Source organism: Microcebus murinus, chromosome 8, assembly GCF_040939455.1.
Source record: "Microcebus murinus isolate Inina chromosome 8, M.murinus_Inina_mat1.0, whole genome shotgun sequence".
NCBI classification, from domain to species: domain Eukaryota; kingdom Metazoa; phylum Chordata; class Mammalia; order Primates; family Cheirogaleidae; genus Microcebus; species Microcebus murinus.
Genome location: NC_134111.1, coordinates 35,378,969 through 35,404,418, shown reverse-complemented (window position 1 = coordinate 35,404,418; position 25,450 = coordinate 35,378,969). Strand labels below are relative to the sequence as shown.

At 34.3% G+C, this 25,450-nt stretch overlaps 1 protein-coding gene across 1 annotated transcript in view; it reads right to left on the bottom strand.

The window, feature by feature from the left end:
• The window catches only part of GALNT13 (polypeptide N-acetylgalactosaminyltransferase 13), a 497,120-nt gene that overhangs the window by 14,054 nt on the left and 457,616 nt on the right, over positions 1–25,450 (bottom strand). Inside the window, exon 11 of the mRNA XM_012779946.3 lies at positions 3,225–3,359. Within this exon, the coding sequence (XP_012635400.1) occupies positions 3,225–3,359 (135 nt within the window). The remainder of the gene's footprint in view (positions 1–3,224; positions 3,360–25,450) is intronic.

Here is a 25,450-nt window from a genome sequence, read left to right as displayed (position 1 = left end):
GTGAAAAATAGAGAATGATAATATCTATCTGAAAAGACTATTTTAAGAACGGCATGAGAAAACAGACACAATTATAGATATGCTCTTAACTTTATTCCCTTCTCTTTCCCCTCACTCACCTAAGAAGTAAACAAAATGAAAGTAGCAGGACAGATACCATGTTTTGAGGCATCATGACACTGGTTCCATTTTTCTCTGGATATTCCAACAATTCTGCTCCTATTTATGACTTTCTCTTTTAAGATTGAAAGAACTATGGGGAGATAAGGTGATGGAATATTTCAGCTGCTCACACTGTGAGATTCGCAATTGTACTGATAACTAGCTTTCTTTGAATACTTTATTAGAACCTGAATCCTAGCTCTGCTGCTCGCAGTATAATCTTTGTGCTTTAGTTCCTCCTGATAAAGGCTGAAAGAGAGAACTTTAAGGTATGTTTCAGTTCTGTAATTCTGTGAACTCTACCAATTTCTATTCTGCCTTGAACCTGTACCACCTCAGAGGCTTTTCAAAGAATAATTTTGCACTGGCTAGCAAAAGATAAAGAATTGAATTAAAGTAGTAAGCAGCACTCATCTACTTTCCACTAGTTGGAATCTGAGAAGAATAGAGTCACTAAGCAATTATTCCTCTTTCCCATCTCAGCATCTCTTATTCTTTCGTTCTTTCCCTCTCTCTATTCCCCTCTGGAAGATTTACAATTTTCCAAAGTATATTTATGACTTCCTAAATTTCAATATTTTTCATCAGTGTATAAAAAGATTATGGAAAATATATAGATGTTTGACCACTGTCTGGATCTGTCCTTCTCAAACTTAAATGTGTATATGAAAGATCTGAATATTTTGTGAAAATACACACTTGGATTTAGTATGTTTAGTGTGGTGTCTCATATTATGCATTTATAACACATTTCCAGGCGATGCTTTTAGTCCTAGAATCACCCTTTGGGTAGCAAGGGTTGGAACCCTTCTGTGGACTACAGTGATCCTAAATGTAAAACTTAAAAGAAAAGAAAATCATTGAAAGTAAATACTATATTTCAATTTTGTAAAAAATTTCCTTTTTGATGACTTTCTCACTAATAAAATCACATTTCAAAGCTGAAATTTCCAGAAAGGCAATATACTGTTCCTACAATTGTTCTATTCTCATGTGATTTCTCTACATTATGATTCACACATTTAAAATTTGGCAAAGTGGTGTCATTACACAATCTGAGCATCACTATTTAATTTTGAAAACATATAGGAGAATCCATTAAATTATGCTATAGAATTATTAAGATGATCAGATTATGTATTCAAAATAAAAATTTCTCAATATTTATGGTATTTTATAAGCTTTTTTTCTGTGTGTTTCAAAACCAAAGTTAATATGAAACAAAATATTACAGTGCTCTAAAATACTACAACTAGTCATCCAAATGGATACATTTGCAAAAAACATTTCTTTATCTTATGTGGAGCTACCTATTTTTATTTCGCTTTTCTTTCAAAATTCCTTAATATTCAATAACATTGCTACTGGCTGACAGAAACTATAAACAAAAATATAGACCTATTTACCAACAGTAGTTATTTGGGAAATGAAGGAATTTGAATTATGATTATAGAAGCCATTATTCACCCAAGAGTCTTAGAAGAGTTTAGAGATGAAAAGTGGTGTTCTGAAATTCAACACTGCTTCATCTTACTAAAAAGTATACAATCATTCCCTTTTCTTTATAAATACATGCTAGATTTCCTTATGTTTACCACAAACCTGACAAAGTCCTGAGTTCCTGGTAGAAACTAAACAGTAACAACAACGACAAGTTCTATTTAAAAATAAATACTACTTGTAGTATTCCTACTTTATCTGTATGTTTATCTGCACTTTTCCTCATAGAAGATAGACAGTAAGCTGATTAAGGTTCCAGATTTACCTACATGTATTTAGTGGAGGAAATGTCTTCTGGAGGTTTAAAATAAAGGACGGTGCCAGTAGATAATAGTTGAAGACAAAAAATGGTGGCCAGACAAGGTGAATAAGATACTGAAAAGGCAAATGAGGCTTAATAGAACACACTGGTGCAACACAGGAAGTATTCTGAGTGTTTGTCCTTCATTATATCCCAGAAAATTTTGTGTCCTAAGAGCCTCGTGACATTGTATAAATTTTAGAGCCAAAATGAACCATACATAACTGATTGCAAATCCTATAAGAATTCAGCAAGTTTGCCTGAAATCATGCAACCACAAAATCATGCAAACTAAAATGACATTCAGAACATTACAAAAATTATTTCGTTAAAATATCAACAATAGCAAAACCTCTTTGATTGATTTTTAAAATGTTATTCTTGCAGAGTATTTTAGGCTTACATGGAACACTGGATCTGCGAGATTCATTTACCTCTATCATATTATTTATCACGTAAAAATAAAGTTCAGTTCTTCTTTTAAATAAACCACTGACCATGTAGTAATGTAAATGTAAATATAACATAGACAACCAATTCATTTTGTTAAGCAAAGAGAGCTGAAATAAATAAAGCTGTTTTCAAGAGGCAGCTGTCTTATGCAGAGGAAAATATTTCTTTTTTATTAGCTCCATCTGATGGCTGATCTGGTTTTTACACACTGCCTGGCGATAAATTCTCAACAGTAATTTTGTTTTCTCTCTCTATCAGAAAGGTGTGCTATATTGAGAAAAGGCTGTTTATCTGATTATATGACTAGTTTAATAAATTCTGAAAAGTATTTATAATTATGCATAGTAAAGAATTACTTATAATATTCTTTACAATAGTAAAGAAATCTTGTCATTTTTTTTTCCTTTTTAGGTTTAGAAGCATAAATATCAGTGATCACAGTGGTAGAAAATTTGAAATTTGAAAATAATAACATTTGTCAATATCATCCTGTATGCACATCTTCATATTAATTTATGCCTCTCTGATAAGTTTAGCTTGCCCCCTGCCTAATTTATATTGGGCATGTACATGGAGATAAATTTTAACACACAAAAATGGTTTTATAGTCCTCATTCATGTTTTATACTAATGGACCAGTTTGGTAAGAACCTATTTATATGGTGCCATTCTAATTTTATCAGATATGAGCATGCACACTTGAAAATCCAATTCTGCCAATGGGAAAAAATAACAGGATTTAAATGTTTTAAAAATACATAACTGAGCATAAGTATAAATAATACATAAATTAAGAAAAATACTATACCTCAGCATCATATTCCCATAACTGATTTCCTCTCATATGGTGGCATTTTAACATGATTACAGGTCCATTGAGTCTAGAAACATCCAAGCACAAGTCATCGGTTCGGATTTCTTTGTCCGCAGTGTAAGAAAATACCTGAAAATATAAAATTCAGCCAATAATCTAGTTTTTAAAAAGTCACAATATTGCAGATCTATCAGTGGAAGATTTCATATCACATAAACTTGTGTTTTCAAATGATTGCTACTGTGTGTGATCTTAACAAAGCTAGTTCACTTCTCTGAGTCTTTTTCCTAAATAAGGACAATGGAATCTATTTCATAGGGTTTTGGTAAAGCCTCAATGTAACAAACAGGATTATTAACTGCTCATCATTTGCTGGCATTGTATTTCCTGCATGATACTTTAGTTATAAAACTCACAATAAGTTAAATAAAGTTTGTAAAATGCCTGGAGTTTAATAAAAGGCAGTCTTGTTCTTACCATTTTATGACCACTTCCCCAATTCTAGAGATAATGGTTTTATATATATATATAAAGTTTAAATCTCTCTTTCTGTAACATAAATACGTCACATAAATTTTATAAAATGTCGTGGGTTTCTGAAGGTTGTAGAATTATCTTCTCTAGAGATCTCATTAAAGGGAGGCTCTATATTTAACTCTAATATGGTTTGGCTAGGCAGGACTACATCAATTCCTCTCAAAAAAGCCAAGAATTGTCAAAGTCGATTGTGGACTCATTCTTAGAGAATTCAAATTGAAACCATAATAATCTTTATTATTTTGTTCTTGGTGTGAATAATTTATTTATAACATTGATTATTAAAGTTTCATGAGGGTTCTTAAGTGCATAATCATAAAATGCATTTTCTTCTTTTGGCTATGATAAGCATGGTTCATTACTCTGTGTGTTTTTCTTTTTTCCTTGCAATGTCAACAAGGAACATAATAACAAAAGTTCTCTCAGGGTCTTTTAAAATCTGATAAAATCTGAGGAAGTCAGCTTTAAAAATAACATAAACTCTGAGCCCTAGTCTGTAAGCTGAACAAGTTGGAAGGGTTCCCTCTGCACCACTGCTACTCAGGACTTCTAAGAACATCATAAAAAGTGGTGAAAGGAAGTTGAAAGTCAGTGAGAGAACCCAAGTATCCTCTCAAGCCAACCTCTTAAAAGGAAATTCTTCACAAAAGTTATCCATGCCACTCAACAATATACAATTTTGAGAGGTATGTGAAGTTAATTTATTAATAATTCAATTATATGAAATATATTACAGATTTCACATTTGGAAATAACAAATGCTCTGTTTTTATTACTTTTTCATATTTTCCATACTTTTCATTTGTCATACTTTTAATGAAAAATATCTAGTAACTAAAAGAAGAATAAAAGAAAAACACATCAAAGATAAGTATTTGTATCCTCCCAAACATAGTATTTTTGAGAACACAATTACAAATTTATTAAATTATTAATAATAACTGAATCTGGCAGTGAATCTTAAATTGAGGGAGGGAAATTTCCAGAGAAATTTTTTTCGCCTATTATAGGGTTATTTGAATAGTGAAGGATAATTTTCCACATTAAAATTGCTTCCTTATAATTGTGTACAAATGCCCGTGTAAAAATAGACACCAAACGTCTACATTGAGCATTACTTTTCTTTTTATTTTTTTGAGATAGAGTCTCCTTTTGTTGTCCGGGCTAAAGTGCCGTGGTGTCAGCCCAGCTCACAGCAACCTCAAACTCCTGGGCTCAAGCGATCCTTCTGTCAGCCTCCCGAGTACCTGGGACTACACTACAGGCATGTGCCACCGTGCCCGGCTAATTTTTTCTACATATTTTTAGTTGGCCAATAAATTTCTTTCTATTTTTAGTAGAGACTGGGTCTCGCTCTTGCTTAGGCTGGTTTTGAACACCTGACCTTGAGCTATTCTCCTGCCTCAGCCTCCCAGAGTGCTAGGATTACAGGCCTGAGCATTACTTTTCTATATTAAGTGCTGTATAGTAATGGCTTGAATAAAGATTCTCCTCAGGTCTCAAGATAGTTTTAAAACTGTACCTGTTGAAAGTTCTAGTGAGCAGTCTACTACTGTCTTTATTCCTCAATCTCTAACTTAGATTGATTTTTTGGTCAATTAGTAGATACCTTAAGTAATTTACATTCAAGAAAGATATATTTATAGAATGTTTTCTGAGCCTACATATGTGTCTATGATTATATTTTTTTTTGCCCTTTCTACTTGAAAAAAAGGTTAATTGATTTTAAAGTGCTTGGCCTACAAGTAGTTTTCTTGAAAAAAAAAATCTGAAGATAATGCTTCATTATTTTCTGGCATTAATATAAAATCAGTATTAATTTGCTTTTTGTGCCTGGGAAAAATCTCATTTTTATGCTTGATTATTTCTAGGATGTTTTTTACTCTTTATAATAATAAAAAAATCAGTGCATGTCAATATATACATAACCTTCTTGATTTTATCTGAGAATTACTAGGTTTGATATTAATTATTTATACTTTATATCTATTATGTTTTAATCCATAATTACTCTTCGTGTGCTTTTTCATATTTACTACTGTCAAAGGTTCGTGGAACTCACTTTGGATATACTGAACATTACATGCAAAATACTTTGTAGAGATCCTAGTAAATAGAAAGAATTTAGTAACTGATATTTAGAGTTGTTATTCCCAGTCCTGGAGCCAATCTCAGGTTGTGGAGTTATATGTGGATTCTTGCTTTGATGATCTACCCAGTACCCCTAAAGAATTTTAGGATAGGAGCCCAGTATTTTTGGGTCTTATCTCTCTGTGCCCACCCCTTGGCTACTATATAAAGTCTCAAGGAAGAAGATATAATACCAAATGACAGATTTTCCTAATACCTTCAGCATAGTACTAGCTCTACATATTGTGACACTCTAGAATTATTACTCCTGAATTCCTTTATGACTTGGGGGAAAACTTCAAATTTCTTGCTGAATTTCCTAGGAAGCAGTTACTCTACACGCTGCTGCCTGTCTCAATACCCCACATAGACTGTCTCAGGTGGTATGTGTAATGTGTAACTTGTTCTCCTTCGTTGTAGTTAAAATGTTCATGCCTGACCATAATATAAGATAAAATATTCCAGACCTGAAAGCCTACAAAGCACTTTACCTTAAACTATCACACATGTTGATAACCCCAATAGACAAGATTGATTCCTTCATTAGTAAAATCTCATTGTACATTGTCTTACAAAAAAAAATGAAAACTATTCTTACTCCTTTTCTAGATATCGCCCAAGTTGCTTTACATTGGTTACTGATACTCATTCTTACTAAAGCAGAATTGAGTTGCAGAAACCATGGACTTAGCATGTTTTTAGTTACTCCAATGCCAGATTGACTTTAATGACAATTAATTAGTTTGAAGTCTAATCTTTTTAATTAAGCTAAGATGACTAGAAGCAGAGTAAAACAATTAATCTCTGTGTCCTTCCTTCCAATATAACACAGGAGATAGGGAGGAAGATAACATTAATTGAACACCCACCTGTGTAAGAGACTGTGATACGCCTCATATATATTATATTCAATAAATTTGCCTTTTAATTTTATTGTGCATTCATCCTATGAATGTATAACAACTTACAGTATTGCAAAGCATAATAAGTAGAGCTCTTTACATAAATTACATGGATTTAATAGTTTGTGGCACTTTGGAAATTGTGTGTTTTACAGCTTATGTTGCCTGAACACATAAAAATTCTGAGCTGTCTAGTAATACATGTTCTTAATGTAGTCTGTTGGTCAAGCTAGGTCTACAAACAACTACTGAAAAGGCTATTTTTACTTGGTGCTTTTAATTTCAGCTGTGTTATAAGATAGTGATGGTGACAGAGGTAATGGAACCTATGCTCCATTTTGTGGATCTTGTTGATATTTACGCCTTCCAAAACTACCCTGATCACTGTAACAATTCAGTTTTTATTGTCTCCTATTGTATTAGTTTACTAGGGTTGTCATAACAATGCTGGACTTGGTGGCCTAAACAACAGAATTGTATTTCCTGACAGTTAACGGAGGTTAGTCCAAGATGAAGATGTCAGTAGGGGTGGTTTCTTCTGAGGCCTCTTTGCTTGGCTTGAAGATGGCCGTCTTCTCCCTGTGTCTTCACGTGGTCTCACCTCTGTGCCTGTCTGTGTCCTGATCTCTTTTTCTTAAAGGACACCAGTCATATTAGAGTAGGGCCCACATAATGATTTCATTTCACTTTATCCTCTTTAAAGACCTTATCTACAAATACAGACATATTCTTAGGTACAGGGGGACAGGACATCAACACATGAATTGGAAGGGGGCACAATTCACAATTTAGCTCATAACACCTGTTAACCTTTTAAAATGTATTGGAAAACACAATATAACTTTTCCTCCTCCTAAGTGAAAACTATTTTGTGCATGACTTTTTAGCTTTCTAGGCTGCCTTGGGATTCAATTCAGAAATTAGAATGTGCTGTTTAGTATTATTTATCAAAACTCTAAATGTAATGCAATAGTAAATCTTCTCCCCTTCTCTAAATTGGACCTGCTTTATGCTGGCAGCCTGCAGTGGAAAAGGCCATCGTTGACTTCTTTATTTCACTGTCTTAAACTTCTTTTTTTACTCATCATCCCTGCTTGCTCCCAAAGGCTGCTAATCAATACTTTACTCTTCAAATATAGTAAAGCTATAGGAAAGGTCTTACTTGAATTGTTTCTTTACAACTTCCTCTTGTTCTCTGGCCTGGCAGAGATTTAAATCTCCTTGTCCTGAGAGTATTTTTGGTTTTGTAGAGATTCCCATCCCTGAGCACTTCTCATTGCAGTGCTAACGAAGAGAACGATGCATATTTTATAAGTGAGGTACTTCTTGTGACTAGACAAACTTGGGAGGTAAGCTGACCATAGGCAGTGCAGTTAGTTTCCTCAATCTATTTAATAGTTGTCACAAGCCAGCTTTATCATGCAAGTCAGGTCATAGCTTGCCACTCGCTACAAGTGCAAGGAGCACATTGCAAGCTCTCAAAATGGTGTCCTACATAATTTTCAGGGCCCAGTGCAAAATGGAAATGCAAGAAATTGTTAAAAATATCACCTAGAAGGCTGGGCGCTGTGGCTCACGCCTGTAATCCTAGCACTCTGGGAGGCCGAGGCGGGCGGATTGCTTGAGGTCAGGAGTTCGAAACCAGCCTGAGCAAGAGCAAGACCCCGTCTCTACTATATAAATAGAAAGAAATTAATTGGCCAACTAATATATAGAGAAAAAATTAGCCGGGCATGGTGGTGCATGCCTGTAGTCCCAGCTACTCAGGAGGCTGATGCAGGAGGATTGCCTGAGCCTAGGAGTTTGAGGTTGCTGTGAGGTAGGCTGATGCCACGGCACTCACTCTAGCCTGGGCAACAAAAGGAGACAGACAAAAAAAAAAAAAAATCACCTAGAATTTCAAAATTGTAGGGCTCTTCATGATTGCATGGGTTGCACACCCAAGAAGCCATCCCTTCATTAAGAACTTCTTTTACTGGAAGCTAGAACTTCAACCTCTCCTTGCTAGAGGAAGGGCAACTACTCTCTCCATAGAAAATCTTACAATTTTCTCCATATTCTCATACCTCCCATTATGGGTTGAATTGAGTCTCCCAAAATGATATGTTGAAGTCCTAACCACCAGTGTCTCAGATTGTGAACTTTTTGGAAATAGTTTTTATTATGAAGTCATAGTGGTGTAGGGTTGGGCATTAATCCAAAATGATTAGTGTCATAAAAAGAGAACAGAAACATACAGAGAAAGGACAGCCATGCGATCACAAAGGCAGAGGCTGGAGTGTGCATCTACAAGTCAAGGGACACCAAGGATTGCTGGCAGACACTAGGAGCTGGAAGAGACATGGAATGATTGTCCCCCTAGGCTCCAGAAGAAGTATGGCACTTCTGTTGCCTTGAGTTTAGACTTCCAGCCTCCAGAACTATGGAACAATAAATTTGTATTGTTTTGAGCCACTTAGTTTGTGGCACTTTGTCATGATAGCCCCAGAACACGAATATACCTTCTTTTACTCCTTATGCTGGTTGGAGGGTCTTGAAGTCATGAAACCAGTTTTCCAAATTGCCATTACAAATTGTGCATAGATTTTGTGTTTATTGTATCTTGGTGTCTGGGCTGAAAATTCCAACATCCAGTTATATTTTCTAAAAGCATCAAATCAATCATTTTCATAATAATTTTCTATTTGGATACAGCTTCATAAAATGGTTCTTTACTATGATAAGGTGATTTATCTGATTCTTTGTATACTTTATTAAGGTCATATTGATCTCTGTCTCTGAATTGATGGTGTACTCAAATGCATACTATAGTATTTAGTATATATATAAAGGATGATAGCCAATTCCAATCTTAATTCTTTTCAATCTCAGTATTTTTTTTTCAGAGGTGGTAAGCATTGTCATTATTTCAACTATGTGTATAGTTTGTTCTGAAGTTTTCTTTTTAAGAAGTAAGCCCAAAGGCATTTTATAATTCTTCAAATATCTAAAATTAAAACAACATTAAATGATTTTTAAGAACATTTGTGAGACTTATATAAAATATTCTGCATTAAATTTATACTTCATTTCAAAAGTATTTCAAAGATTAATGTTGATATTTTGACCTCCTCCCAGGAACAAAGGAAGTTCTTAATGGCATCTAGAATGGTGATTCTTTCCAGAAGGTTTTCAATTTACTTTGCCCATGTCTAGCAGAGAAATCACTATCTATGGTACCTACAGCATTCAACTACTGTGATGTGTGATCAGATTGGAATAAGACTGCGTTTCAAAATGTATTTCTTAAAGAATAAGACTTGAAAGTCTAAATTACTCCTTGACTCATGGGCTGTAGAATTGATGTTGAGTTGGCAAGGATAAAAGCAACAGTAATATCTTTCTACATATTCATTGGAATTCTTGGGTGACCAGGTATATTATTAATGTGCACTAATATTAATAGGAATCTTTTCTTCTTAGCAGTAGGTCTCAACAGTAGGCTTAAAATATACAGTAAATCATGCTGTAAATATATGTGCTGTCTTCCAGGCTTTTTCCATTAACAGAGCACAGGCAGAGTAGGTTTAGCATAATTTAAGGGCTCTAGATTTTCAGAATGCTAAATGAGCATTGGTTTCAACTCAAAGTCACCAGCTGCATTAGTCCCTAACAAAAGAGTCAACCTGTCCTTTAATCTTTGAAGCCAGGCATTGACTTTTATTTTCTAGCTATGAAGTCCTAGATGACACCTTCTTCCAATATAGGGCTGTTTACTCTACATTGAAAACCTGTTGTTTGATGTAGCCATGCTCATCAATGATCTTAGCTAGATCTTCTGAATAACTTACGGCAGATTCTACATTGCTTCTTGCTGCGTCACCTTGCACTTTTATGTTATGGAGGTGACTGTTTTCTTTAAACCTCATGAACCAACCTCTGCTAGCTTCAGACTTTTCTTCTGCAGCTTCCTCACTTTTCTCAGCCTCAGAGAGAGTTAGTTGCTCTGGATTAGGCTTTCGCTTAAAAAAATGTTGTGGCTGGTTTGATCTTCAGTCCAGACCACTGAAACTCTCTCCATATCAGCAATAAGGCTGTTTTACTTTCTTATTATTTGTGTGTTAACTGGAGTAACACACATAGTTTCCTTCAAGAACTTTTCCTTTGCCTCCACAACTTGGCTAACTGTTTCAGCCTGTCTTGGCTATTGACATGCCGTCCTCACTAATCATTTCTTGCTTTTGATTTAAAGTGAGAAATGTGTGATTCTTTCTTTCACTTGAAAACTCAGAGGCCATTATTGGGTTATTAATTGCCCTAATTCCAATATTGTTGTGTCTCAGAGAATAGAGAGACCTGAGCAGAGAGGTAGAGATATGGGGGAATGGCCAGTTTGAGAACACACATAATATTGATTAAGTCTGCTGTCTTATATGGGTGTGGTTCATGGTGACCCAAAACAATTATAATAATAACACCAAAAATCACTGGTCATAGATCACCATAAAAGACATAATAATGTTAAAAGAAAGTATGAAATATTGTGAGAATTAACAAAATGAGGCACAAAGACATGAAGTGAGCACACACTGTTGGAAAAATGGCACTGACTGACTTGTTTCATGTAGAATTGCCACAAATTTCCATTTGTAAAAAAATGCAATATCTTTGAGGTGCAATAATGGTGAAGTGAAATAAAGTCAAGAATAAAAAAAAACAGAGTATGCCTGGGTGTATATATGTTCATTTTTGTTTTGTTTTATTACTTTTCATTAAGGTATAGTTTATAAATAAATAAATATATATATATATTCTGTGTGTATTCAAAATATTCAAAGAGATAACTTACATGAAAATAAATACATCATAATAGTTTTCTCCCCTTTTTATGTAGAAATATACTCCAAAATTTGTATTGAAATAAAATGGAAAATTATTTAGCAACAAAAATTAGAGCCTTAGCAATACGATTTACTTAGAAAATTTTTGCATCCTACACATCCGATAAGGGGCTGATAACTAGAATATACTTAGAACTCACAAAAATCAGCAAGAAAAAATCAAATAACCCTATTAAAAAGTGGGCAAAGGACTTGAACAGAAACTTTTCTAAAGAAGACAGAAGAATGGCCAATAAACATATGAAAAAATGCTCAACATCTCTAATCATCGGGGAAATGTAAATCAAAACCACAATGAGATATCACTTAACTCCAGTGAGAATGGCCTTTATCAAAAAGTCTCCAAATAACAAATGCTGGCGTGGATGCGGAGAGAGAGGAACACTCCTACACTGCTGGTGGGACTGCAAAGTAGTTCAACCTCTGTGGAAAGCAATATGGAGATACCTTAAAGCGATACAAGTGAATCTACCATTTGATCCAGCAATCCCATTGCTGGGCATCTACCCAAAAGATCCAATGACACTCTACAAAAAAGTAGAGTGCACTCAAATGTTTATAGCAGCACAATTCATAATTGCAAGGCTGTGGAAACAGCCCAAGTGCCCATCAATCCAAGAATGCATTAACAAAATGTGTTATATGTACACCATGGAGTACTATTCAGCTCTAAGAAACAATGGTGATATAGCACATCTTATATTTTCCTGGTTAGAGCTGGAACCCATACTACTAAGTGAAGTATCCCAAGAATGGAAAAACAAGCACCACATATACTCACCAGCAAACTGGTATTAACTGAGCAGCACCTAAGTGGACACATAGGTACTACAGTAATAGGGTATTGGGGAGGGGGGAGGGGAGAGGGGGGTGAGTATGTATATACATACATAATGAGTGAGATGTGCACCATCTGGGGGATGGTCATGCTGAAAACTCAGACTTGTGGGGGGGGGCAGGGCATTTATTGAAACCTTAAAATCTGTACCCTCATAATATACCGAAATAAAAAAATAATAATAATAAAATGTTCTCTCACCCTGTATGTCACATCATGCTGAAATCAGCATGGAGAATGCATAGATGGAATTGAATTCATCAGTTGAGCTGCCAGAGACTTTTGTTCTCAGGCAGTACATTTTCTATATCTTAATTGACTTCAGGCCTTACCCATAGGCTGTTAGCTTAGTGGTTTGTGTAGAGAAAGGTAAGGAGCAGTAGGTAGCTTGTCGCTGTGTACTCTTAACTTACCCTCACACACCTAGATGATGTCTACGGTCTTTTACAGCTTTTGCGCTCTCAAATTCTATTGTTAACGACAGGATGTGGGTGTGTATCTCATGTTCAATATTTTCATCCTATGTGAACATCATCTGTGAAGCCTTAACTTTTCCCCTTTCACCGCAATATAACTATATATAATAATTTGATGCTTTTCAATTTGTGCTCAGCAAGTCATCTCATTCTTCCATCACTAACTGTTGTTCTGTGCTGATCACATCACTAGAACTATCTTTTCCATTCCACTTAGCCAAGGAAAATACTATCCTCCTTAAAGTATTAGAACATTCTTCACTTTTTCATTCAGCCCTTGGTAACAACTTTTACCCAGATAGCTTGTCTGCTATCTTGAACTGCAGGTTGCTATCACCTCTGTATAATTTGGAGCAGGATAACACTAAAACAATGGGCTTTGGAAAATTACACAGAACTGGATTTGAAAGCTGTTACCTATCAGAACCAGAGGTACTGGGAGGCTTTTCAAAATCTTGGATTACTCGTCTGAGAAAAAGCATAAATATGCCTCTTGTTTCATTGGCTATTCTAGAGACCAAATAGGGCAATTCATGTAAGCTCGAAACATGGTCATTATCTCAAGTAATGTCTAAGTATTAGTGATTATCTGTGTAACATTCATGCATAAAATCTACATTTGACTACATTCTGCCTCATCTTTTCCCATTGGTGTTTTATATATATTTTTTAAACCCGGTTGACCCAATAACAATGCTAAGAATATATTTTGAATCCTTATGGAAACTCTTCTAGGAAGAAAGTAGTGTCCAATAATTACTTATTGAATTGAAATGAAAACAGTTTGTCTCTGAAATTCTCTAGTCCCTTTGTGGAAAACAGGGCAAGAGTGTAAGATAATACAATAAGCTCTATGTGCTAATACAATAACAAAATGTGACTGACATTTCTATTTTCTTTCTACTTCATTGTTAAATTATCCTGTTTTAAACATTACTGATGTTAAAGTTTATGTATTTTTAATACTTGACTCTCCCCTGAAGGGTTTTAAAGGAAGCCTACAATTCATGAAATCTAATATATAAACATTAGGCTCCACATACTCATATTTTACTATTGCAATATTGAAGAATATAAATTGCAAATTTAAGCAATTGATTCCAACTGGGAATCCCTTCCAAAATCCCTTCATCCCCCACCAGACATGCTTGAATTTGCAGATGCTGTTTTTCTGCTTTTTATGTGACTGTGGCGCAATCTGCAGGTGGTTCAAGTCTCCCATCCTCTGGTGTACATGCTTTAACAGTGGTCCCCAACCTTTTTGCCACCAGGGACCATTTTCATAGAAGACAATTTTTTCCATGGACTGGGGGGGAAGAAGATGGTTTTAAGATAATTCAAGTGCATTACATTTATTATGTACTTTATTTCTATTATTATTACATTGTAATACATAATGAAATAATTATACAATTCATCATAGGTTGGGGACTTCTGCTATAAAACCTCCTTCCCTTGAGTGTGGGGCAGACTGTGACTATGACAGGACAGCCACTCAGGATTATGTTATGTTATATAAAGTATGATATACAACCTCAGATAAGGAACTGAAGAGAGAGAGTCTCCTTTTGGCCTTAAGGATGAAAACTGTCATGTTTTGGAGAAGGCCACGTGGCAGGAAACTGAGGTTTGCCTTTAGCTGCTGAGAACAACCCCTGGCAGAGAGCCAGGAAACAAACAAACAAACAAAGATGGGGAGTCAGCTGCAAGAAACTCAATTCTACCAACAACCAGAGAGCCCGGATGATGACCCCGAGCCTCAGGTGACATCACAGCTTTGGCTGACACCTGGATTTCAGCTGCGTTCAACCCTGAGCAGAGAACCCAGCAAGGGTATGCCTGAATTTCTTCTACAGACCTGAGAGATAATAATTTTGTGTTGTTTTAAGCCACTACATTTGTAGTAATTTGTTATGTAACAATAGAAAACTAATACAAAGACCATCATGAAAAAGGAAACATATGCAAACACTAGAATTGTTCTCACCATGTGGAACATCTCTCATGCTCTGTTTCCATCATTATTTTATTCTTTTAATTATTCATTCACCTATTTACTCAACAGATACTTTTGAGTGTGTTGAAGGTCTCAGGCTTTATCCAAACATGGCTTTTGTGAAACGTTAGCTTAAATACACAAACATCTAAGTGTGAGACACTAGTTCTGTAAGAGTTTCACTATTCCAAGCTGCCTTGACCTTTTTGCTCTGGGTTCTTATCGTAATGATTTTCTGTAACAACTTATCTTTCCCTTGATGGTATTCTTCCCTATATCTTCCTAATGATATCATCCCTTAAATACTTACTCTATGGAGAATTAGCCCTCAAACATGTAAATTGCAAGGGAAGAAAAGTGAACTATTGGATGGGATAGCCTCCTTCAGCCAGGTGCAACATACATATGTGGATTCCCTTCATAACTATCTCATTGGTTGGTACCAATTGTGTTGTAAGATATCTGGTGTTTGAGGTTCTTACTGATTTATGCCTGTAAATGCAAAATAGACATAACAGCAATAATAAATGTCATTCACATGACATCTATATAAGCTATTACATATGCTTTAGTGTTTCTTTTATTAACTACAAATTAATGGTAAAAACCTTTTTGATATCCTATCTGAATATCTTTCACTGGGGTTTTGTAACATTTCATACCTTTTAAAAGCTTTTCACTTATATCATTGGTCACTTCCTAAAACTTTGGTATATGGTACATAAATAGCTAAAAATGATTAAATATATAAAACTTCTGAAAAGGAAATGATAATGTCCTACATGGCACAAAGATGCACATTTTGTATAAGAGTTTCAACCACCTCTTATCAGTAAAGGTAATCTTTAGTTTAAAGTAAACAAAATATTGAAAATTAACCTCCAAATTTGTTACCACAACATCTGCATTGGGTGGAAATAATACTAAATTTTTCTAGGTGGTTTCAAGCTTAAGAAATCTTATTTATTTATGGCATTCAATATCACTGCAAACTAACAGCAGAGTCTGTTTAGTTTGGGTTCCTCCAAAAACAAACACTAAGACAAGGATTCAAGTACAAGTAGTTTAATGGGGAGATGATCCCAGGAAAGACAAGTATGGGGTTAGAGAAGGGTAAAAGGAGAGTAAAGTTTAAATTATTAAATTATTTACTCTGTGGGTCACTAGAGCTTAATTCTCTGGCAACCAAAGTAGAACAAACACCTCAGAGGCAATCCCCTCAAAGAGTGAAGGAGCTAGAATATTTATACATCACCTTCCCTAGCTTTTGCTTAGGGTGAGCTTCCGGGGAGTGTAATTTATTAATTCCCTAAGCGTGAGCAGGTACGCAAAGCAACCTCTGTTAGTGAAAACCCTCAGGCAAAGGGGCAGAGGTGCTGGCCTTGGGATGTTGGGCTAGAAGCAAACTGAAGGAGAAAAAGTAAACAATATTTTGGGAGCAATTTCTGTGTGCTAAGCAAGATAGCTGTCATTTAAAATATATCCTATATTAAGTATGCTATAGCACACATCATATATTATTATTCCTATTTTATGAATTAGGAATTATTAGACTTGCAAAGTTTAAGTAAATTCTCCATAGTCACTCAGTTTGCAAGTGGGAGAATAAGTCTTTGAAGTATTGTCTGGCAGGCCCCAAATCCCATGTTCTTTCTGTACAATTAGCAGTTTGCTTCTTGGTGATAATTTAAAAAAAAATTAAACTCTAGACTTTATTCAGATTTCATTAGTTTTTGCATAAAGTTGCCATGTGATCCCATGCTCATTTTTTCTAGGATCCCATCCCACAGTACATTTAATCATCATATCCCCTTATCCTACTCAGACTGATGCTCAGACTTTTCTCTTTTTTTTGAGACAGAGTCTCGCTTCTTGCCCAGGCTAGAGTGAGTGCCGTGGCGTCAGCCTAGCTCACAGCAACCTCAAACTCCTGGGCTCAAGTAATCCTTCTGCCTCAGCCTCCCGAGTAGCTGGGACTACAGGCATGTGCCACCATGCCCGGCTAATTTTATATATATATATTAGTTGGCCAATTAATTTCTTTCTATTTATAGTAGAGACGGGGTCTTGCTCTTGCTTAGGCTGGTTTCGAACTCCTGACCTTGAGCAATCCACCCGCCTCGGCCTCCCAGAGTGCTAGGATTACAGGCTTGAGCCACCGCGCCCGGCCAAGACTTTTCTCTTTTTGATGATGGTTTTGAGGAGTATTAGTCAGGTATTTTATAGAAAGTCTTTCAGTTTGGATTTGTCTAATGTATATCTCATGGTTAGATTGTGGTTATAGGTTTTTAGGAGGAAGACCACCAAGGTGCAGTGCCATTCTCACCACATCACATCAAAAGTGCATGATATCACTATGACTCACAGTACAGAACCTTGATTACATACCCAAGGTAGTATTTGCCAGTGTTTCTGAACTGTACAGTTACCACCATCCCATTCCATGTTCTACTCTTTGGAAGTAAGTCAACACAGCCCACATCCAAGGGGACAAGGAGAGTTAAATTCCACATCCTGGAGCAAGGATCATCTACATAAATTATCTGAAATTCCTCTGTACAGGAGATCCCAGAGATCAATTTTAATGTGTTTCTAAAAATGTCAGTCTAAAATTGGGCACCATGTTTTTATGTTAGATTTATATAAAATACCACATTAAGATTCCCACATTTAAAGAATAAATACAGTTCATGGGCACTTGATTAACTCACTGAATGAAGTAGAAAATTCGAGGTCTCTTTTGTAGGTGGATTGGAAAGTGATAATTTCTGCCACCCAGAGGTGATACTTGCTCTCACTAATGTGTAAGCCATGAATTTACTACTACTGGCCATGGGTGACCCATCAAAGCCACTTTGATCATTCCCTGGTGTTACAATGTTCCTAAATGCATCTCTGAATTTTTTGGTTAAAAAAAAAAGACAAACAACTTTTGCATGTTATAGCCATATATACATATTTTACTTCTTTTTAAAAAAATGAATATCCCAAATCTTTTTAGAAAGTTAGAACTACAGAGTTGGAGCAGAAATATGTCTATCTGGTAGGGTTCCATTAGAAGACTAACATTTTCTATTAGAAATTGGAATGGACACTGGGCTGTTTCCACGGTAACCTACTGAAGCCTTTTTCCTTTAATGGGAAGGTGTCATTTCCGTACACACCACATGTAGCTTCTTGCTTTGTATTGGATCAAATCCTTTGATAACAGAATAAAAGAAATGAATTGAAAACATTTCTATAGTCTGTTCCTGCTTGCTGTGAAATTATACTTGGGTACTAAATAACAAGAATAAAAAGCCCTTTTCATTTTGGCTGTATTCACTATGTCATTTTTAATAACAAAAGTGCATGGCCAAGTATTTCCATGATGCTTATTACAAATAGGTTATAAGCTATCCTTTGACAGCTTTTGTAGTCTGAAAGCATTTTGCTCCTTTTGTCCCCTTGGGTCAAAATTCCCTTGCCTGACATTTACATTCTATTGTAATCTCAACTTCTTGACTTATAAAACTTAATTTTCCATGGTCCCAGTCCAGGCCTTCAACTCTATTTGTGCCAATATTCTCACTGTCCTTGCACACACTCCACTCTCTGTGCTCATGACTGACTGTTTTGTGCAGCCTTTTAGACCCACTCCTGTCCTTATCAGACCTTTTTCTCAATGCTTCTTGTAGAGTATATGAATACTTGTTGTATTGTTAATGATTTTTTTGTATTCCCAGTGGGATTGAGTATACAGTTTGTGTGCCTGTTTATTTATTATTTCATCTTGTTACAAAGCAGATTTAAACAGAATATATATGTATGTATACATATATATGCAGACACATATATATAAAATAGGTAAAAAATAAAAGAGAAAAAAACCCATCTCACACTGCTAAATTTTTGCTTCTATCTAGTGAAGAATGCAATAAAATACTAGAAAATATATAGAAAAAATTATCTTATGCAAAGGAAAAATATTTGACATACTTCAGAATAAAAATGATAGCTTTGAATGACAAGAATAGATCATTAATTTGGAGAATTAGCTAATAAAATTATAATTTATATAGAAAATTATGACAATTACATGATATCTCAGGTTAAATTTCTTTTTAATTTGACATCAAACATATATAATTAGGGCTATTAAAATATAGGAGATATTTTGTTGGTATAGTTTGACTATTATGTCTACATTTGTAACAAGGCAAAATATATATGGAATATATAACTTTAAATAAATAAAACAAAACATTTTATTTTCAGCCATGTAAATGTATAACTTGAATTTGATTAGTTTCCTTACTTAGGGTTATCTTAAATAATATTTTATATATGATGACTTCTTCTAGAAATTGTTAAATTTTAAGCAAGGAATACTTTCAAAATCTTGGTGCTATAAAAGTATTATACCTGATCTTTTCATTTGGCTTGCAGATTTCTTAGATTTTTCCTTTTCTCCAACTTTATGTTTCTCTTCCTGGGATAAATTACTAGCATTGATTGGTCAAATATTTGAACATGAACTTTTTGTCTAGTTTTATGTTATCCTGGCTTCGTTGTGCTATTGTTTCCTTTCTGAAAAAACTAAGTATTCATATTCTAAAGGGAAAAAAATACCTAGAAGTATCATAGCCTATTTTCTTCCAAAACTGTAAGAATTGAATAACAAAGATAGAACTGGGAATGCAGTAAGATGAAGAATACTTTAGGTACAGCAAAGCAAATGATCACAAGTATGGAGTCTGCTCAGCTTCTTGAGAATATAAAAGTGGACTAGGCAACACGGTTAATTTAGAAAGACAAGGCTATGATATAAGAAAACAAACAACACTTTTTAAAAAGTCTGGTCAGGGTCAATAGAGTTGTAGTGGAGAGTTTATATAGGTAGTGCAATGGGAAATAAAATTACAAAGGTAGGAAGGGGTCAGATTGTGTAGAGCTTTCACTAGTTAATAATGTTAATTTTATCCTATAATAACCAACAGCCTTTTAAAGTTTCATTTTGTTTGTATGTTTTTCCACTTGGGAGTGATACTTTGGAAGGAGTCATCATTTCATTATCTAGTAAGGGTGGAGTGACATGGGGACAGGTTGGATCCGTGGGGAAACTACATTGAACACTATCATAGCAATTCAGATCTGGGGCGATCAAGGCCCAGATTTCAAAAGTAGAATTATTAATAAAAGAAAAGAAGAAATAGATAAAAAAGACTAGTAGAAAGAATCCACAGGGCTTAGTGTCTTATTTGGAGAGAGCAGGGAGTGATGAAAGATGAGCTAGGAAAATATAAAAGATGAATTAATAGAGAGATTAGAGGACAAAAAGGCTTTAGAAGAAAAATGAAGTATAGACACCCTGAATTTGCAACTGTACTTGGTCATTCAAGTAGAAATGTACATCAGTCAGTTTGAAATGGAGTGGAAACCCAGGAATTCATAAGACATTGGAACTTCCTTATAGAGAAATTTGGTAGGATTAATTTCCTAGAAATATAAAATGTGAAGAATCAATAATAAACAGGTAACCAAAAACATTTGTACCCCCTTAATATTTTGAAATTAAAAAAAGTAAATCTAGAAATATAAACAAGAAATATTCCAAAAAGAAAGTCCAAAAGGCTAAATACATAACAAACAGCTATTTTATAAACAGAGAAATGCTATGGCTATACAAGATGTTAACATTGAGGGAAATAAGGTGAAGTATAGAAGTCTCTGTACCATTTTTGAAACTTTTCTGTAAATCTAAAATTAGTTCAAAATAGAATTTTTTTTAAATGAGGTAAAAAGAAAAAGAGGAATAAACAGAGTAGCGTGGAAATAATCGATTCACTGACCTGTGATTGTATCCAAAGGCTTTGCTGACACCCGACTAATTCTGTATTGTGGGATCTATTAAGATTTACTTCGAAGGAAACTAGCTCTTGGTTTGAAGGACTTGAGGATTAACACACAAGATACCCTAAAAAAAACTGGGCCAATGTGAAATGTTTGTTTTTCTAAGATATTTTTCCCTACGTTAGTCATATAATATCTGTTCTAGAGTGTCTGTTATGAACTGGGATAACTGGGTGTTTTTGGATGAATGATTGATTTAAGTTATCATTTGCTATCATTTAAATGTTTGTGTCTCCCCCACCCCAAATTCATACATTGAAATCTAATCCCCAGTGTGATAGCATTACAAGTTGGGACCTATGGAAAGTGATTAGATCATGCAAGTTCTGCCCTTATGAATGAGATTAGTATCCTTATATTAAAATAGAAGAGACCCAGGAGAGCTATCTAGTCCCTTCCATCATGTGAAGATACAACAAGAAGACTCTATCCATGAACCAAATCCTCAGCAAGACAAACCTTCACCAAACACCAAATCTGCTGATACCTTGATCCTGGACTTCCCAGCCACCTGGTTTATGGTGTTTTTATTATAGCAGCCCAGACTAAGACGCCATTCCATCCCAAATATATTTTAATCTCCTTGTGGGAGCACTGAACTAGCAAAGATCAGAGCAGTTCTCCCTGTCCATCATTAATGAGATTGAAAGGCTCTTAGAATAATTCCTATTTCTGTAGATGTTGTAGTAAATCTCTCTTCTAGCTTGCATGTATTCAACTCATTTAAACATTTAATAAATGATAGTTTTTTTTTCTCTTCTTTCCTCAAAGGCCATTCCATTTCACTTGCAAATTTACTTTGTGAAATCCCTGGTAAGTTTTAATTCCACTGTGCAAACTCCTAAAAAAGGATCAAATTAGTGTCAAAATGGCTGTAAGTAATTATAGTACTTATAAAAATGTAAACTTTAAAATGAATACATATCTGTTGAATGAATGTGTTTATTATAATTTGTAAGTACATTGGAATATATTCCTAAAATAATTATGTTTTCCTTAAGACAGAATCTGTGATGAGGAGACAAAGTATTTGTTTATTCTCAAAATTTTCAATACACCTGTCATGAGACTATAAGTAATCACATTGTAAAGGAGAAGGAGACATTTGTAGAAAAGAGTAGATAATACCCGAGGATCTCTTTTTTTATCTTGGCAGAAAACAGGGTTTTAATAAATGGCTAGCATAAGCTTCCCTAAAGCCTTGCTACCTTGAAAAATGGCTCTGAATCATTTACTGGAATAAATTATATGGAATGTTTCCATGTGCTTTCTAGCTTTCTCCAAATGAGTGGCTCCAGGGAGAAAGAGAAACATTATAAATGCTTTTGCTAAAATGTGATTATTTTTCCATCACTTTACATTTTTTTGTCTTTGAAAGGAAAACTTACAATGTGCACAGTGGCTGCTTTTTTTCATTTTTGATTAAATATATGTTGCAATTCAAAATAAACACCAGTCATTGGACTTTTAAATTTTTTATACTGATTCTTAATTTAAAAGTAAGAATGGCTATTTTATAAATAGTATATTAATCTAATTTGTACCTAATTATATTTTATGTTTTTGGATTTTTTTTTTAAGAGATAGAGTTTTGTTGTGCTGCCCAGGCTGAACTTGAAGTCCTGGGTTCAAGCTATCGAGCCTGCTGGGTAGCTGGGACTACAGGCATGCACCACCATGCCCAGCTATTTCTTGTAAATTTTAAATTAAAGTTAGCATAAATATTTGTGCAGATATAATATATGCCCAATAAGACTGAGGTTCAATTATTAATTTTGATATTGATGCCTTGTAGATATCATTTAAGAGAATCTCATTTAAAAAGAACGATATTTCTGCACCAAAAAGAGAAACTATAAAGACAAACACGGGTTAGAAAACTTAAACTGTTTAAAAGTTCATATATGAAAACAAATTATAAACAAAATGTCAAAGTCAGAAAAATGTTTGCAACATGCATGACACGAGGCAATAATCATATTTTAATTAAGTATTCTTATAAATGACAAAGGAAAAAAGAATCTCCAAACTCCAATGGAAACATAAGCAATAATAGGACTAGGAAATTCACAATGCCAATGTCTTAAATCCTTACATGCATTGATAATGCTAGAAATATGGTTGAAAGAAGATAAAATGTTTCTCCCATACTAAATTGGCAAAGATGAAAAACAAAATATAAAATATAATACACCATCAATGTTGGCTACTGTGGTTACAATCCCGGGGGAGCGTATTTGGGAAGATTCGTGTTGCAAGAAAAGTGAATATAAACTTGTGTGGAATTAGACTTAGGCTCATACTGGCTTTATCACCTCAACCACACTACTAATATCTTAGGGATTCTATTAAACTCATGAGTAAAATCAGGATAATAACTCTATATACTTAAAAGAGCATTGTGACCATCAAAGAGGATAATGCATATTAAATGTTTATTATAGTGTCTTTCTCTATTTCAGCTATTTCTCCTATTGAATTGGTGAAACCTTAAAAAGGGAACAGTTTGTCACATTAAAAGCCTTACAATGTTGCATAATGTTCGATTTATCAAATTTACTTCTGGACATATTTCTAAAGAAGGGAATATGGGTGCTTATCAGAATTTAGGTGTAAGAATATTGGTGAACCTTGTCTATAACAATGAAAATTTACAAATAATGTGTGTTAAACAATAAGAGATTAATTAAATAAAATATAGTTTATCCATTAAAAGTCTGTCTTGATTTAGGTTAAGAAGTGGCTATCGAATAGCTAGCAGAAGAGAAGCTAAATTATTTGGGTTTTGAATGGTCAATATGTCTTAAGTTTTTGAGGACAGCAGATTGCAGCCAATAGCTCAATCAGAGAGAGCAGTATAAGTGAACTGTTAGGATATGAAAAATGCTAGAAGCATGCAGGGAATGGGGAATTATTAACATATGTCTAGAGCACAAAAGTCTGTTGGAACATCAAGGTAGATCAGGCTGGGAAGCCAGATGGAAATAAAGTTGTGAAGGGCTTTCTATATCATACTAAGGAATTTGGACTTTATTTTTTAGGCAGAGGAGAACTGCTGAAGATTGTAATCAGTTTTTAAATTGATGTAGCATGAATGATATACTCATGGAAACAATGAGGTTTTTAAACCATACTGAAAATAGAGAAGATATATAGGGTAGGACAAAGACAGAGCCCCTGGTTATGAAGGGTCTCCTACTGAGAGGTAGGAGTCAGGAAATAATGTTACATAGAAATATCAGGATTTGGTGATTAATCAGATTTCAGGAATGAAGTTTCTATGTTAAGTTTCAATTTTGGATAAATACATGAAAAAGAAGAAAAGTAGTCTAGTTTGGAAACAGGTAAGTTTGAAATGCCTGTAGACATTCACAATAATTAATTGACAGTAGCTTTCAGAGCTCAGGAGAGAAGTGGGAGATGAAGATGTAAAACTGAGACATTAACATTGTAGGGGACATGGAACTGCTTCCAGGAATTGATGTCATCTTCTCAGAAGTACAGAGAAGACAATGTCATAGCTCAGTAACATATTATATGTCAGTAAATTGTAAGGTCTGTCTTTCACTTGTAAAAATTTATATTTAAGTTAATCAACATCTCATTTTCTTTACTTTGAAAGTGTTAATGATCATAATAATGCTACTTGCTAATGAAAAGAAATGATTGTAAGGACAGACAGAAATGGAGTGTCTAATTTTGGCATTATTCTTTGTGTTACATGCCTTTTATTTATAGGATTTTTAAAAAGAGCCCCTCAAAATAGTCATGTTGAATTTAATAATTCTCTACTTGTTTGTTTTTGCAGTATTCCTGCTACAAAAACCTTCATCGATTCCATTTCAGATTTTGCTGGAAATTTGAGTGCTTAAGAAAAAATATTCCCCAAATGATTGAAAGTAAATTTCTTCTTGATATTTGCAAGGCCTTAAAAAAATCCCAAAACTATCAAAACTGTTCAAGGAGAAATGGTTAAGGTATAGTTGTCAACAAACCAAAAGTACCTTCTTTTATAAAAGTAACTAAGTAAAAAAATGATGTTAACATTTGTTACGACTTTTGTGTAATAGTAGGAGAGATTTGAATAATTTTATGGGCTGGGGGCTACTTATAAAATTTCAAAACTAAGTAACTGTAAAAATAGACATTGTTTCCATGGTAACATAAAAGCATAGCAATAAAAAACAGGAAGGGTGACTCTGAGTATAAAATTCTAAAATCTATTCTTTACTAAAGTGAACAAGACAAAAATTTAAACATGTCCCTAGTATGGAAGTATTGAATTATGTCAAAGCAGAATTCATAATAATAAAGTTTTATGTGATGGTTAAATTTTCTTCATAATATATATTTGTCTGAGTAACAGGAGAGGCAGTTCATTGTTTTGAGATCAACAGTACCTAAGGATGTGTTGTGCTTTTATCTTGCCTTTGTCTTTAGCCACTGAATGAACACTTTATTTTTAGTTTTTAGAAATAAAGAGAAATAATTGAGAATATAAATGGAAATAATAAGAGAATAATAAATGTCAATGGACTAATATATATTGTGTGTCTAGTACATGCCATG